Source organism: Trichoderma breve, chromosome 3, assembly GCF_028502605.1.
Source record: "Trichoderma breve strain T069 chromosome 3, whole genome shotgun sequence".
Classification (NCBI taxonomy): domain Eukaryota; kingdom Fungi; phylum Ascomycota; class Sordariomycetes; order Hypocreales; family Hypocreaceae; genus Trichoderma; species Trichoderma breve.
This window is the reverse complement of record NC_079234.1, coordinates 3508442-3524288: the sequence shown is the minus strand read 5'-3', so window position 1 is coordinate 3524288 and position 15847 is coordinate 3508442. Positions and strand designations below refer to the sequence as shown.

General features: G+C 45.8%; 7 protein-coding genes across 7 annotated transcripts; 4 read left to right on the top strand and 3 right to left on the bottom strand.

Moving 5' to 3' along the window:
• Positions 1-387: 387 nt before the first annotated feature.
• On the bottom strand, positions 388-2319 carry T069G_05469 (uncharacterized protein; the record flags this gene model as incomplete). Its single annotated transcript, XM_056172679.1, has 3 exons — positions 388-716; positions 881-1988; positions 2062-2319. The coding sequence occupies 3 exons, from the start codon at positions 2317-2319 to the stop codon at positions 388-390; spliced, it is 1695 nt and encodes a 564-aa protein (XP_056029537.1).
• A 1451-nt stretch (positions 2320-3770) lies between these two features.
• Positions 3771-5678, top strand: T069G_05468 (amidase domain-containing protein; the record flags this gene model as incomplete). The annotated part of the gene is made up of 7 exons (XM_056172678.1): positions 3771-4025; positions 4091-4308; positions 4409-4793; positions 4849-4975; positions 5052-5174; positions 5228-5416; positions 5476-5678. 7 exons carry the CDS (start codon positions 3771-3773, stop codon positions 5676-5678), a joined length of 1500 nt encoding a protein of 499 aa, XP_056029536.1.
• Positions 5679-6489: 811 nt separating this feature from the next.
• T069G_05467 (uncharacterized protein) lies at positions 6490-7244 on the top strand (the record flags this gene model as incomplete). Its single annotated transcript, XM_056172677.1, has 2 exons — positions 6490-6509; positions 6599-7244. 2 exons carry the CDS (start codon positions 6490-6492, stop codon positions 7242-7244), a joined length of 666 nt encoding a protein of 221 aa, XP_056029535.1.
• Positions 7245-8734: 1490 nt separating this feature from the next.
• On the top strand, positions 8735-10672 carry T069G_05466 (uncharacterized protein; the record flags this gene model as incomplete). Its single annotated transcript, XM_056172676.1, has 6 exons — positions 8735-8864; positions 8921-9043; positions 9101-9532; positions 9813-9986; positions 10044-10434; positions 10489-10672. 6 exons carry the CDS (start codon positions 8735-8737, stop codon positions 10670-10672), a joined length of 1434 nt encoding a protein of 477 aa, XP_056029534.1.
• A 188-nt stretch (positions 10673-10860) lies between these two features.
• On the bottom strand, positions 10861-11834 carry T069G_05465 (uncharacterized protein; the record flags this gene model as incomplete). Its single annotated transcript, XM_056172675.1, has 4 exons — positions 10861-11057; positions 11111-11314; positions 11373-11531; positions 11588-11834. 4 exons carry the CDS (start codon positions 11832-11834, stop codon positions 10861-10863), a joined length of 807 nt encoding a protein of 268 aa, XP_056029533.1.
• Positions 11835-12618: 784 nt separating this feature from the next.
• T069G_05464 (uncharacterized protein) lies at positions 12619-13639 on the top strand (the record flags this gene model as incomplete). The annotated part of the gene is made up of 5 exons (XM_056172674.1): positions 12619-12859; positions 12919-13041; positions 13094-13207; positions 13269-13378; positions 13430-13639. The coding sequence occupies 5 exons, from the start codon at positions 12619-12621 to the stop codon at positions 13637-13639; spliced, it is 798 nt and encodes a 265-aa protein (XP_056029532.1).
• Positions 13640-13753: 114 nt separating this feature from the next.
• T069G_05463 (acyltransferase family domain-containing protein) lies at positions 13754-15343 on the bottom strand (the record flags this gene model as incomplete). Its single annotated transcript, XM_056172673.1, has 3 exons — positions 13754-14572; positions 14621-14850; positions 14944-15343. The coding sequence occupies 3 exons, from the start codon at positions 15341-15343 to the stop codon at positions 13754-13756; spliced, it is 1449 nt and encodes a 482-aa protein (XP_056029531.1).
• Positions 15344-15847: the final 504 nt, after the last annotated feature.

Below are 15847 nucleotides of genomic sequence, written 5' to 3'. Positions count from 1 at the left end.
TGAGATCGACGACAATTGGGCATCATTATATTCACGTTAGTACTGCCATTACTTCTCCAATGTTAATACTGATTCAACTAATACTGATCGTTGATCATGTTTGTAGCCGGCATGTTAAGTGCGATCGATGCTCATACTGCTTCTCTGTTGCCTGAGCGCACAGCCCGCCTCCCGTTAGAAGGGAGAGAAAACGAATATGTCATGACGCTCGACATTTTCCACCAAATGCACTGTTTGGATGTTGTAAGGATGGCGTTATATCGAGATCGATACGACAAGCATTTCTACTTTCCCAATGGCACGGTGGATTACTGCAAATGGTTGCATGTTGGTATGTCTTGTCATGTTCCAGATTAATGGAGGACGTGTGGCTCATTTTCCAATCTCTCAGACCATTGCTTGGACCAAGTCCGTCAAGCGCTCATCTGCCAAGCGGACGTCAGCGTTGTTTACTTTGAATGGAGCGAGATTGTCCAAGGCCTTCGACCTCGAGTAGATAACCAGCACACCTGTCGTAATTTCGACAAAATTCTCGACTGGGCCGCTGAACACACGGTAAGTGCGCACAACTGGCACCCCAGCAAACACGTTGTGGAAGGACACGATGGAAAACTGGAGATCCAGAAAGGCAGAAATCACGCACTGCCAGGTCAAGGAGAATGCAATGCTGTATAGGCTATCTAGGTGGATTGTGGAACGGATAGGAAGATATACGTCTGTAGAAATAAAGTATGCTCATAATTTTGTTTATATCTTCAACGCTTCCTACTGCCCTCATATGGCTCCATGCTCTGTAATTCTATCTCATATATGACATACAAATGCCATTGCTCTACTTGACACATCTATTTCTCTTCTCTTTCCTCTTCTACCGACTCACTCGAATCCATTGATACAGGTTTGTAGGACATCAAACCTTCAGTCTCCATACTCTTCATGTCTGTCATCTCATCATGTCTATGTGCTTGATATGTGTTGAGTCCCATCAAAGCTACGACAAGTATAAGAAACAGTAGTTCATATGGCATATCAATGATCCCGAAGCGACTGTGCCAGAACATGTGCGCAAACTTCGTACCGTCGCCGCCGACTTTTAGAATCGCCCAGATGTTGAAACCCACAATAGCAATAATTGGGATACATAAGACCGCAAGAACAAACGAGAGTGGTTTTCGGATGAATTTATCTTCCATTGAAACCTCTCTTTGATGTTCAAGGGTAGCAGTACGTCGTCCCACAAGCATGAAGGCAGCGGCAGCAGCGCCGACAAACAGATAGATTCCGAGAAAAATAGTAACAATGGCAGGTTGAATGCTCTCAGCCGTAGCAGTAAAGTCTGCGAGTGATGCAAGAAGGAAAACAATGGGGAAAACAGCCAGATAGGCATATGGAAGAATCGTTCTGACAATTTTTGACCGCATGCTGTCCGGTGGTGAAGCTTCACTCGCAGCGACAAGCTTATGAATCATGAACATGACGACAGAGTTTTGGGTTAACTCGAGACAGTACCATAAAATTTGCAAAGCAGATGCTGCTTTGGACTCCTCAAGCTGTAGGAAACCCCATTTAAATGCAACTTGGGCAATTGATATGGTGCCTAGCACAGCTATAGAAGGGCCTATAAGCTGTTCTAAAGCCAGGTCTGTAACGAAATAAACCCATATAGAATTTGAGAGAAGCCATATCCGCGCCAAGACGGTGTAGACGGTACGCAAGCCGTTTCGGAACGCTGGGAGATTCCCATTTGGATCGATTGCCAGCAATGTACCTGAGTACGACTTGGCTGAATGGCTGTACGTTGCGGCGCAGAAATAGCCCGGGCCTTGAATGGGATACACAATCGCTATAGGCTTCGTCAAGTTGATGGCGCGAGTAATCATGGGGTGCTTTGCTTTCGCCCTAGCATGGTCTGAGATTAAGAATTCGCCAATCTGACTTTCTTCGCAGAGCTTCCGTTCCACGTTTTGTGAGTTGCAAAAGATCTCCTTCTAGTGATGTGACAATGGTGTTAGATTTGGTACCAGATGTCTATACCGCAGAAGCTTGGACGGTGCAACTTACGTCTTGAGAACCAGGAAGGCGAATTCCTCCTAGATGCTCATCTCCCAGCTCAAATACAACTACGCTCACTGAGCCCTCTGCGGCAGCATCAAACGTGACGACGAGGGAAGATGCAGTACTAGGCTGGAATGCGTGGTCGCCATTCATATCAACGCATCGCTGATGGTTTGCCCATTGCTGGTCAAGAACAAATGACCTCTGAATACCAAATACTGATCGACATAGTAACGAAAGTACAGCGAATGTACGAATGGCCATATTGCAATAGAAAGCCAGGAGAGTTAGGTTTTGGCTTTCCGATATGTCCGTCAAGAAAGAGTTGTGAGTAGCAAACCGGATGTTTCAAATGTTCAAGCTCTAAAGACAGCATACAGGTATACTGAAGGCTGGGTGTGGCTATGTACTGTGACTCCTCACCAATGCCGTTTGTCAGCGGACTGCTGACCATTCTTCGGGAGGCTGTGCAGGACGCATTCACGGATAGTCTGCTATCTCCATGCAATTACATGAAGTGATGCTTTGCGGATAAAGAGTTACTTCATGATCCACTTACGATGGTATCTCCAGGTCTTAGTGCTGATGGAGCTTGACCACCCTAAAGACGGGATCATCATACAGGGGGGAGGGGGGGTTGGTATATCGGCCGGCACTTACTCGTATGTACGAGTACGGAGGGTGTAAACAAAGAATAAACGGATAGACGAGGTTACATACGCGGGACCACTTCTCAAAACCGGGCATGGGCATTTCTGTCATCTGAATGAATCTGTCTGACCAACACGGGCGTAACGGAATCTCCGCGTACGACATATTAGCGCGCGATTCAACTACCCGCATGGATCCTTGCTCCCGGCCAGAGGAAGTGGGCTTCGGCTGGTTGAGCTTACTGTATGAGGCAAATGCTCGGAGTTGCTATCAACGAAAAACTAATTGACGAATGCATTTCCTGGTCCTGCAAGCTCCTTTTCGGCCGAAGGCTTCTGCCATGCTGTCAATGCTCCGCTATCAGGTTAATAAATGGGTCTTCTGAATCCTCATGATGTATCACAAAAAAACATGACTCCGCACAAGTACTTCCAGGATAGGATTTGAGTCTGATTAGCCTGCAGATGCCTTACCTCTTGCAGTAAGTTACATCTTACCTCGAGATATGGTACGGTCCTGAATCTATATCCTTAAAGCTTTTGCTGCATACCGGACAATAGCGGTATTATGAGGGGGGCTTTACACTTGATACACCTAGGCCTTGTTAGGATGTAGTCATCAAGATAATATTCTGCTAGGTGCTAGGATCCTAGACAACTATTCAACCACATCAGAGAGTGCCCCGCTAATAGGCTCTTCAAAGTTGGATGCAGGTTAGCAAGCTTACATGTCCGCGTTAACATTGCTGAGCTTGTTATTTGACGCAAACTGAAAAGATCTGAGTCCTGGCTTACGGCTCAGAACTACATGTAACTGCGCTTGCACAAAATACAGTGAATAGATCCTCAATAGCTGCTCGGGCAAGTGATGCCGAATCAGGCAGGTAGTGTAACACATTCCATTACACCATTCCGCTTAGCATGACTAGCCAGAATTCTGGTATACTTCATAGTGATCGTAGTTGGTGCCTACTGCTCTCTCGTATTTACGCGGTAGCAACAGTCATTTCATTGCGCCCACCTGGCCCGCAACAACACACTCTGTATTCCCTCCAAAATTTCGACATGTCTACTCTCCTGTTTGACCCATTGACAACAACAACTGTCGAGCTGCAGCAGCGACTGGCTAGCGGGAAATTAAATAGTGTTCAGATTATCGAGACATACCTCACCCAAATAGATGCACATAATCCGGCCCTTAATGCCTTCATCTCACTTGCACCTCGGGATGCTCTTAGAAGTATCGCAGCAGCGCTCGATGCTGAGCGCGCTGCTGGATCCCTTCGCGGTCCTTTCCATGGCATACCCATTGTTCTAAAGGTATGAACTTTACTTACACTTTGGATTCAATTATTTCTGATGCATTTCTTTGTGTCCTGGTATAGGATAGCATTATGACGGCTTCAGAGCTTGGGATGCCTACAACTGCGGGCTCCTTCGCGCTGGCGCAAGCAAAATGCAAAAAGAATGCTCCGTTGGTAGAAAAATTAATAGATACTGGCCTCATCATCCTGGGCAAGGCCAATTTGACCGAGTTCTGTGGCTTGAAGACTTCGGCCATGATGCCTGGATGGTCTGCTTACGGTGGCCAGACGCTGTCTCCGTATGTTGGCCAGATTGAGGATAATGAGACAATTCTTGGTCACTCTGTTCGTTCATCACCATCCTTAGTCGCCTTATTACCCTGAACTTTCGTCTAATAGAAAATGTGCACAGTCACCTGGAGGCTCATCGACGGGACCAGCTGTAGCTATAGCTGCTGGATTTGCCCCTCTGTCGATAGGCACTGAAACTACAGGATCGATTATGGTGCCTGCGTCCCGAAATGCGCTGTATGCAATCAAGCCTACTGTTGGGGATGTCGACATAAAAGGAGTGTTCTCCCTAAGTGAACTCTATGATTCCGCCGGACCGATGGCGAAATCAACCCATGATCTTGTACCTGTAACCGAGATACTCCTGGGTCGCAAACTAACCTCTGCAGGGCAAAAAAATTGGCAAGGTTTGTCAGTTGGCTTCGTTGATCCGAGAGTGTGGAATCTGGGCGACTCAATGTGCCGGCATCATGAGGGCACAGCAGAAGAGATGGTCAGTCGTTAATATGGCCTCTACATCACGTTCTTTGTGTGCTAATAATGAGTAGATTGAGACTTACGAGCGGGTTGTCTCCAAGTTAAAGGAGGCTGGAGGTGATCTCCGCTATCCCGTTGTTGTCCCGGATGTTTCAGAGTTGACCGTCGATGGTAAAGAGGCGTTTATGAAGATTGCATGTAAGATGAGTTCAATCTTCTGTGATCAAAGTGAAGTTTTACATCAATTTACTTACATGACCAATTGGAACTATAGTTTGGGATTGCAAGAACAGAACCATTGATAACTTTCTCAAAGAATACGAAGAGTCGCCTGTGCGCTCACTCGCTGATATTGTCAAGTTCAATGAAGAGCACAAAGATGATGCTCTCCCTCATCGTAAGCTATCTGAGCCACTTAGCAGTTTCCTACGGTTGCTAACCAGTCTTTAGCATTCCCTGACCAGAGTGATCTTCACAAGTGTCTGGACAACACTGATGAGGAAGAAGAGATAGAGTTTCTCAAGAAGGGACTACGAGCAAAGGCGAGACAACTTTTGGACTCTACCTTCGATACTGAAGGAGTGAGCATTATTGCTGCGCCCACTGATTCGGCGCTGCTGATCCATGGCGCAGCTGCAGGTGTGTAGAAAAGCATGAAGATGGTTGTGGCATTGAAACTAATTGGAAATGGAAACTAGGCTACCCTACTGCAAATGTTCCTCTTGGAATTCTATCGTACAATGGCAGAGCGTACGGCATTTGTTTAATTGCCAAGGCAGGCGAGGAAGAGACGCTGCTGCGGTTTATGAGTATCTTTGAGAACACGCTCCCACCAAGGCCTGTTCCTGATCTTGGAAAGCTGGATCCCATACCAGGCCATAAGAATATAGGATCTCAGTGAAACATACAATAGTTACTATGAATAAACAAGATGAGCTATAATCGCATGTACCTGAACTTCATTTCTCCGTAGATCCCTGTCCTAACTTAGGTCAGCCCCCATATCTATATAGGCATACTCCGTATACACGGAAATAAAAATCTACCTAAAGCCTCTAAAATGATACATGTTTGGACTGTGAAACTAACATTCTAACTAACTTCCTTAATAGACTGCATTATCTATGACTTTCTCTTGTTCGAAGTAAACCTGCTGATTTTACAGAGGCTGACAGACTTGCTGTTGGATACGGTTTCCGAGTACAAAGCGGGATAAAACCCGCGGTATTATCCGGCTCTATCGTAACCGTAAGCGTAGACGGGTGGAACCGAGGCAAATGCCTCTTTGAGATGATACGGCATCTGAGGTGCGGTTACATTGACTGTCGGGGGTTCGTCCGAGACTCAAAAGTCCTCATACCCCAGGGTAACAGGATGGAATCTTGATGCTGACTATTCGCACCCCGCATGGGACATGAACACTAATGCATGCGTGCAGGTAATGGCCGATCCTTGCAACTAGAGGGAGGGATCGGTATCTTACTGTAATTCAAGATCTTGGAAAATGATCTTGACTCAAGTCACGCGGCCTGAGCGGACTTCGGCGCCCCTGCCCTGTGACTGTCTCTTTCCCCCAGGTTGCAGTGAGGCACTAATTGTCAGATTCTTTTTCTCTTCGACGTTGTATCCACGTCTGTGTTAAGGCACTTCGATATCATATCACTTCAGTAATCATCACCAGCAATAGAGAAAAAAGCCAAGTCGATTGCACAATGGTACACGAATACCAAAAGTAAGTGTGGCACTTCTCAGGTTTATTTGTTTGTTTTTTTGTTTAGTATTGATCCCTACTTTGGAATACTGACGCATCTGCTTCTGCAGGATCGAACTTGGCGAAACAAGCAATGAGAATGACCCAATTCTTGAGCCTCGGAAACGAAAGAGACTTGGATATGTGACTATCCTCATCATAATCAAGGATGTTATCTTGGTTGTCCTCGCCCTAGCCGCTGCTATCGCATTATACATGCAATCGCGACCTACGTCAACGGGGACCAGATGTGACTGCGGCTCTAGCACGGCCGAAGCACGCGCAATGGGCTGTAAATACGATACTATTGCCGCAGCATGGTTGCCTCCGCAATGTATCGACAGTGAACTAGTTGCTGAGTTTGAAAAGATGGGAGATGGAGAGAATGGCACTTGGCAGTATTGGGTGGATGCAGAGCATTCCCGGCTCTTGAGTATAGACGAAGTCGGCGCATTGGCAGATACCAACGGCTTCTTTTGGACTACCACCAACTGGCATTTCATGCATTGCTTTTACTACTGGAGAAAGCAACAACGAGCACGTTTTACTGGGGTGTTGATTGAGCCGAGATACGACAACGAGCGACACGTGAAGCACTGTGGACAAATATTTAAAGATCCTGGTCCCATTGCGTACTCATACGTGGAGCTGAAGAGCAGCAGGCTTGAGGAACCAGAGTTTCTGAAGCACAAGGGTCACAACGACCACAAATTATGATTCAATCCAGTTTTCTCTTGACTTTGACGATAGATCTAGCAAGTAGCTTGTAGTATAATGATCTTGCGATTAAATAGAAAACCGATAGCATAATGCAGTCAATGGCTCAAATTGTACTGTGCAGAAGAGTTGCAGCAAATTGGAAAATCATCACATTTCTCCAACTATTTTGCTCTCTACTTTACGCATTCATAACTTAGTCTACTTGTGGAATCCTCTTGACACAAAGTGCGCTGAGTCTTGACTCAAACTTCTCGACCGATATGAGAAAATATTGAATCTTGAATTGACCTGCACACAATAGGTGTCATTCTCTTGACAATCAAGTTTACAAACATCAAAAAGAGAATAACATATCGCGGGCCTATGTTTCAACCTCATACCTAAGACTGAACTGTAAGTTATCGGTAAGTTGTTTGTGCCGAGTTCATCGAATTGCTAACCCGTTGCGGAAAGTAGCCGTTGATGAATCAGTAATGACTAACCTAAGAACATAACTCCGGGTGCAACCCAATGTTTGCATCTACTTTACTAAGTGTCAGCAGGATCATCCAGATGCTTGCGATATCTGGCAAGTCTGGTTACTCCATACTGTACGGAAAGTTCCATCGGTCTGATTGTTAACCCTCGGAATTAATTCTCCGCTTTCGTACTCTCAGCCTATCTCTGTATGTATACTAATACTTTCTTACGGATATACGATGGATTGTGGGGAGGACAATGGCTATTATCCCGCCATCAACACCCCAGGGGAGTCAGCTTCCAAATTAAGCCTTTACCCCTGCACAGGATACTCCCGCTCTTCGCCCCCACGCTAAGAAGCACACCCCCCTTATCTTCGTCGGATGATGAGATGAACCTGTTGCTGAACTAAAGGCAGATCCTGTTCCATTGTAATCCGCTCCAAAAGATTCAAGCCCCGTGAAGGCGGTAGGGGAGGGAGTACGCATAAAGCTAGTAAGCTGCAGCGCTATTCCAAACATTGAGCGAGATCTACGGAGTACGGAGATAGTCACACCTGGCCCAAAGAACCCCACACGCAGTAATCTCCCACTCTAGCTTGGAGACAGTATAGCAATAAGTACGGCTTCTTTACTCCGAAGAGATACATGTACTCTTACCTGCACCCCATACCGGGCTTGCCAACATGGAATAAAGGTGATGATAACCCTGCTAGTCGTAGCTACGTGTCACATTAAAAAAACGGGCGCTTAAGCGCTTTCATCACCTTTAGAAGAATCTAGGGCTGACACAAGAAGTACCTTGCGTACACGGACGGAGATACCTTTTTGCCAAGCTTAGAAACATCTATGCAGATCAAAAGAGGAGCGTTATCATCAACGCGTGGTGGGCTTTGGCTGAATGTTTTCAGGGAGGTATTGATGCCCCTCGAACAACTAAGACTCGCGAAGTCCGCATCTTATTCTCAAACGCACATTAGGGAGCAATTGTCCTTCTCAGTCCGGACAACAATAGAGCTCACAGCTGAAATGTTCACATCGAAGAGCCTTTATTCAGGTCTCTCATTCACCTTCCTGGCGCTCTCGCTGGTACTTCTCATTGCAGGCCAACGTTATGAGCCAAGCGATCTAGAATGTGTCCAGAGCGTGTCTTCATGGTGTAAGTTGAGAATTGGGACGCACAGTTATCACCCATAAGATACTAACATGTATCAGCTCCTGCATGGGACGCAGTTGAATATACTTGGCAAACATTTCAGAACGGCTTTTCTCAAAAGTCAATATATCGGGGTGTTCCAACTTTGGAGCTGGAAGAAGCGTGGAACGCTTCATTACAACGTATGCAACCGTTTCGTAGCTCTGAAAGTACTATTAAATGCTAACAATTCACCAAAGACGATCCTATCATTATCCCGACAAAGCAATTAACAGGTTTACATGATGCAGATACTCAATTAGTGCAGTCAGAAAACGGCAATGGCGCTTTGGCGTATCTTGAAGTTTTTCGAAACCTGGGATGCTTAAACCTTTTGCGGCAGCACACATACAGGGAAGAGTATGACTACTCTTACTTAGACGCATTCCAAGGTACAGAAGAGCAAATAATGGCTCGAGTTGATGGCTGTGTGCAGAGGCTTCGGGAGGTGCTCATGTGTTTGGGCGACACAACGCCATATCTAATCATGTTGACTCCAGAAAAGGCTCAGAAAGAGTCGCCTGATTTTAACACGTTGCATAATTGTCGCAATTTTGATAAGATTCTGGAATGGACGAAGGAAAGAGAGAGTCCTACGCTGCATAAACTGCCAAATTTGTATAGCCTTAGCCGTGAGTAGTTAATATTGAATCAAGAAGAGAACTAGTTCCATTGACATCGTCGGAAAAGGATATTAAATCTATGTTATAGAATGTGGAATAGCCGAAGCCCTAGAAGATATGTATAAGATATTAGGAAGCCCGTATAACTACCTATCAGATTACTAGTCATATATATAAACCGGCCGCCCCCCATTAGTCCATTCCTCTCTTCCTCTCCTTCAGGTCTCTGCTATATTAGCAACTGCAGCCCTTATTAACAATACATTGAATATTAACAAGATGAAGCTAGGAGAGAGCAGTAAATTTTGCACCTCGGCTTTTCTGCCGTTTGTCGGCGGCGGACTCCTAGGATCCATCATCACCCAAGCGGTGATCCCACGAGCAAATTGGCACTCGTGTCAGCAACTCGGTCTCGAAGCAGCAGCACGGCCTCCCACTTCATCAACACCTCCACAAGCACCACGTATGATAGAGTTAATGCCTTCCTCCCGAGAAGAGAACTAACCATGCCCCGCAACAGTTGACATTTTCTGGGATAATACAGATCTCTCAACTCATCACATGGTACGCACGAATGGCACGTACAATCAAACCTCTCCTTTCCGGGGTCCACCCACAAAAGAAGTTGATCAAGCGTGGGGAAAATATTGGCAAACTTGGACGTTTAGCGTGGATGAGGAGCAATTCAAGGCCTCGATGCCTCAGTATACCGAAGAGGCAGTTCGTCTTGACGATGGGCGCTATCTAGCGACATTTGAATACACCCACCAGCTACACTGTCTGTACAATCTCTTCAGGGCGTCATATATGGACTCATATCCAGATGAGAAAGCCAGCTACGACGAGAACCCTCAAGAGTGGCATGGACGAGTGGACCACTGCATAGAAATCTTGAGACAAAAACTGGAGTGGTACGTTATACACCTACAAATGTCTGATCTCTGAGCACTGATCAATCTGAACAGCGATCGTGATACGGGACTCGTGTTATACGACTGGGTCAAGGGAAGGAAAGCCCCTACGGCGAACTTCAACGTCGCGCGTATGTGTTACAACTGGGAGCCTGTGGAGAAGTGGGCGCAAAACCATGAGGTGGTTGATTTCCCGAAGAAGCCAAAGAATGTTGTGCAGCTCTCTAGAATTCCATAAGTAGAGTCTAGATAGTTGAGAAGTTGATATATTTGTTACTGCCTTATCGTTTAACTACAAATGGATACCATGCAGAATTTACGCAGTGGACTGTAATAGTTGCAATAAAGAAAACAGGCTCTCTTCAATTATAATCAGGGTCTATGTTCTTCCCCATCGCTTTTAGAGCGACCTAATCGCCTTCTGCATCAATTGTGAATCTTTCCCGTCTTCCATGCCTCATCTCTCTCATCTTGCCAATCCATTAGGGCAGGGTAATCCCTGCAAGTGTGTACTAATGAAGTGTCTGCCAAATACATCTGCTTTCCTTCGGACCATACGTGCGGTACAGGAGTCAGGTCACCTTGGCACTGAATAGTCTCACGTAGTATTTCGACGCAGTGATCTGCTGTCGGTCAGCACATTGCCTAACATCGTCCTACATAGAGAGCGACTTACCAACGTGCATGTGGAATGTGGGAACTGTTGGCTTGTTCTCGGTGCGAACAGTCGGATAATACTTGTCATACGCGACCTTCCGAAGATAATTGACGCAGTGAAGACTATGTCGAACGTGTGGAACAACAAAGTATTTTCCATTGTCTATTGAGACTTGGCCTTGAACTTTGCTGGCTTCATCTGCCGTCAAGGCAACGTAGGAGCCTAGATGCATATATGTTAACAATCGAATATGGGTTCGGCATCATCAACAATTACTTGCCTACGATTCTGTCCCATGCTGCATCTAGTTCGGCAGTCGGGTGGCCGACATAACGCTCTTCGCTCGGGTTAAGCATCAACTCAAATTGATTGGATGCGTTGACGACGATATTTCCGTAAAACTGTCGTCTATTCAACTTGATAGCAGAGATAGCGGGTTCTGGAGCCGTCAGCAACCACTTTGCAATCGCAATTCCTCCAATATGGAATACTGACGAAGTTCAGTTATAAACCCTGTTTCATAACTAGGGCTGTGTTGGACTCGTTGACCGAAGAATAAAGAGGCGCCGAGGGAGACTGCAAGTACAACCGTTGCAACTTTCCAAGGCAATGATCCATCTTCCATAAATCGCCAAGAGATCAACTTGGCTTTACCATCTTCTTTGCCATTGGAAAGAAAAGATTGGGCTTCATCCTCGTCGTGGTATTGCTCGTCTGTCTTTTCGAGGCTATTAGGTCTCATCTTGGATATCATATCTATGAACTTCATCTTTCTGGGTGTAAACCGATGTGAAGAAGAGCAGAGGATGAAAGGCGAGGCTGCAGTTGTTGGGGAGCAAAGAATGGCACTGAGGGCTTGAGCCAAACCTGCTGCACTACATCAACTTAGATGCATCACTGTCGGTGACTTCGCAATGATAGACTCAGTAGGAATAAATCAGGTCTGTGCCTGTATCCTTGCGACTCCACAATATCTATCTCTTGGGGGATCTGACATGCATGATTAGACAGGGAGGGGGTGGCCGTAACACGATGCGTCCAGGATCTTCGGGAGATAGCATCCATGCTTGGTCGGCGAATCGACTAAGCAGGGCTTAGGAAGATGATGCCCTTCGCAGAATCCTTCTGCAGACGATATGTAATCGGGCATCATTGCAACGTCTCTCACCGATAGAGTGAGTGGAAACTTCCTGATACGTACCGAGGGACTCGGGTTACCCCCGGACTTCTGTCATGAAACTCACTGCCATGAATTATGACATATACAGAGCGCTGATTGGAGGACAATTGTGACCGGGGTCACACAGGCTCGATACCTTGCATTTGACTAATCTTGGGTTACCATTGGGAGTGGAAACAAAGATAGCGTGGTTGATCCTTTGGAGAGGCCAGCATTGCTCGAAAAGCCTTAGCCCTCCCTCCTGTACCTACAGTATCAATCTGGTCACCATTTCGTTGTCTTCTCTCCTTAACTCATTTGCCATCTTTGCTGTACTGTTTCCCGTTTTCCCGACTCTACGTTCAAAATGGCCCCTGGATATGGATACAGCCTTGTTGCAGATGAGGCCGATGTTGAGGAAGATGGCTCTACTGGTACACAAGAGAAGATAACTCGTAATCCTTTGAAGTCATTAACCTGGCATCTCTTTGGACCTATTGCTTGGCTGTTCACAACCTTCCTCCTTGTTGCGGTTCTTATCCTTCTCGTGGCAGCTGTTACCAAAGAACCATCCACAGATCAGTGTGCAAGAAAACTTTCAGTCTGGTGTAAGTGACGGTTGCGGCTGTGATAGGAGATTTAATGCTGAGATTACATACCTGAATAGCACCGGCGCTAGAGGCTGTCGAATATGTCGATGTTCAGTTCCAGAACAAATTCAACGAAAAATCTATCTACAGAGGAAAACCTACTCCAGAACTTGAGAGAGCATGGCTTGAATTGTGGAATTGTAAGTCCGTTGTTCAACTTGACATGAGCTTCATGGACTGACTTTATCAAAGTTGGCCCGGTGAACATCCCTATGGATAAGCTTGATGCGCTCAACAAATCCAAGGAAGTAGATTGGAAAAGAGCCAAGCCAGAAGCGGGAGGCGGCGTAATTGGAAACTTGGAAAGTAGGCCACAGTGTTGTAATGTACCGCAATCAAGTAGTTTCCGGCTAACAATCTCGTATAGTCTTTCATCAAATTCATTGCTTAGATTTGGTCAGGCAATACACTTATCGAGATGAATACGACTATAGCAAGCAGCCGGCATTTGATGGAACTCCAAAGCAAGTCCGCGAAGTAAGAAGTCCATCACATCCATTTGCAAGGGCTCGCTAACCATTGAAATAGCACGTGGATCACTGCATCAACAGTCTGCTGATATTCTTGAAATGCACATCTGACGTGACTCCTTATTTGATGGTAACGGACAAGAGGAGGCCGTTGGGAATAGATGCTGACTTTAATACCCAACACAAGTGTCGCAATTTTGAGAAGATTCGAGAGTGGGCGGGCGTACACGCATTGAACACTAAGGATTATCAGAATGACATCTCATAATCGCCAACTTACATGTTCAGAAGAGCTAGCAATTGAAGTACAGTGTATGAAAAGAACGTATTGCTTGTGAGCTAGTGAATAGATGTGTTTCTTTTTGAATATGTAATTTTTAGTCTATGTAGGCTCAACCATACGAGAAAACCATGCTTTGGCCAACCGAACAAATGTTACATCTACAGCTCTCCAAAATATATCAGAAACGTAAAGCACCACTCCCAACAGAACCAAATATCCCGATATGAACCCAATGACATATCTCCAAACCTCATCCGTCCCAGAAACTGTCCAGAAGAACGGAAAAACCGCGTATCCAACAGTGTGAATCAAAGGCCCATGAACAATATAAAGACTGTAGCTTATGCGGCCAAGATATTGTGGTATGGATGAATTGAGAAACCATGAGATAGCTGCGTTATTCTGTTCAGTGTGAGTGAGCAGAGAGACAAGAAGGATACCGCCAAGATTTGGCAGAAAACGATTTGGCGCTGGATCTGATGGTGGAATCAACCAGCCCAAGAGTTGAAACCCTGGAGTCTCCATGACACAGAAATCTGGAGCTGACATTAGCCAAAGACTGCCTATCAGTAGCAGCACCTTCATGGCCACTACGGGCCAATTTCGACCAGGCTTCTTGATGTTCAAGGACATTGCGTCTGTTCTTGATGCAATAGCGGTATCGGCGATCAAAAGTCCAGAGAAAAACAGTGCCACGTCCCAACGATCAAGCGCATACACATAGACAATCAGGATAATCATCAAAAATACTCGGATGGTTGACCGAAGTATCATATACACCGGTAGAATGAGAAAGATAGCTAACGAGCATCTAAACTCTACAGGTATTGTCCATAAATGCACATCGTAGCGATTGTGAAGATCTCCCCACCAGAAAACATAGAGCATTCTCCATGATTGATCAAGCCAATGCAAAAGCTGCGCACCAAAAGAGTCCAACCTTTCTTGGTGTTGCTCATTGATGACGGGGACCCATTTAGGATTGTAGGCTATCTTGCGGCCATGTTCGTAAGCACCAAGCTGTATCGCGAGCATGGTGATGAAGCTGGCGACAATTGGTGGTCCATATAAACGGACAGGACGACGAAAGAAGCAGGAGGTCATAGACTTGACTGCCTTGGTAAAGCCAGAAGATGCATCTCGAGATTGTACCAGTGGCTTATAGGAGAGAACAAATCCAGAAAGGACGAAAAAGACTGAGATTGGCCAAGTTCCGACATAGATGAGTCGAAATATTGGTAGTTGATGAAACCAGTTGTTGTGATGATGCATATCCTCAGGCCGTGCACATTGCATAGCAGAACTTTCGGAGAGACCGTAGCCATAGAAAACAAAAGGCTGGTATGCGTATAAGAGATGATAGTTCATAACGGCCAGAGCCGCGTAGCCACGCAGCCCGTCGAGTGCCGAAGTAGACGCATCGCCATTGCGAGACTGTTCGCCAGTATTGCCATGAGATCGAAAGAAGCTAGGCATGAAAAAAAGCATCAGGCTGATGATAGCTTTTGGAACGTTTCTTGCAACCCAGGCTCTCTGAACTGAGGTATCATCCTTGTTGGGGCTCAAGATACGTTCTCTTTGTTGTGACTCAAGCATGCCATGTTCCTCTTCTAAGTCAAGCGACTTTGAAGACCGCCACGGCGGCGGAGATAGCCAAGGAAGTTTCCAGGATCTGGAGAACATTCGCATAATACTGGTAGTCAATTGGCTTTTCTTATGATTGTGCTAAATAGTTTGGGAAAAATTTACGAATGAAGTTTTATCTCAAACCGAGTCTGAAGCAGTCTTGGAACGGAAGTCTCACGAACAGAGCAAATCACACTGGGCATGCTTCATTATTTCCTATACAAGAACATCTCGGCAATGCCTATGGCAATGGTAAGCCGCATAGAGACAACAGTACGAGAACAAATGCCGCGATAACCTCATCAAGCTGCGAACTAACTGCCGTTGCCGTGCGTCATATTATCCGAGGTGCGATAATCCTTTCCGCTTCGCATATCTAGCCGCTGAAATACTACTAATACGAAACCGCAAATGTGACCCGGGATGTATGCAGGGGTTTAGGGACATGCTTACTATGCGTCTAGATTTCGCCAGTATTTCCGTCTACTTCGTATATTTCGTCTGTACATATTTCGTTCTTATTTCTGTCTAGTCAAGATAAGGACTAGGAACATGCAATATTGCTAC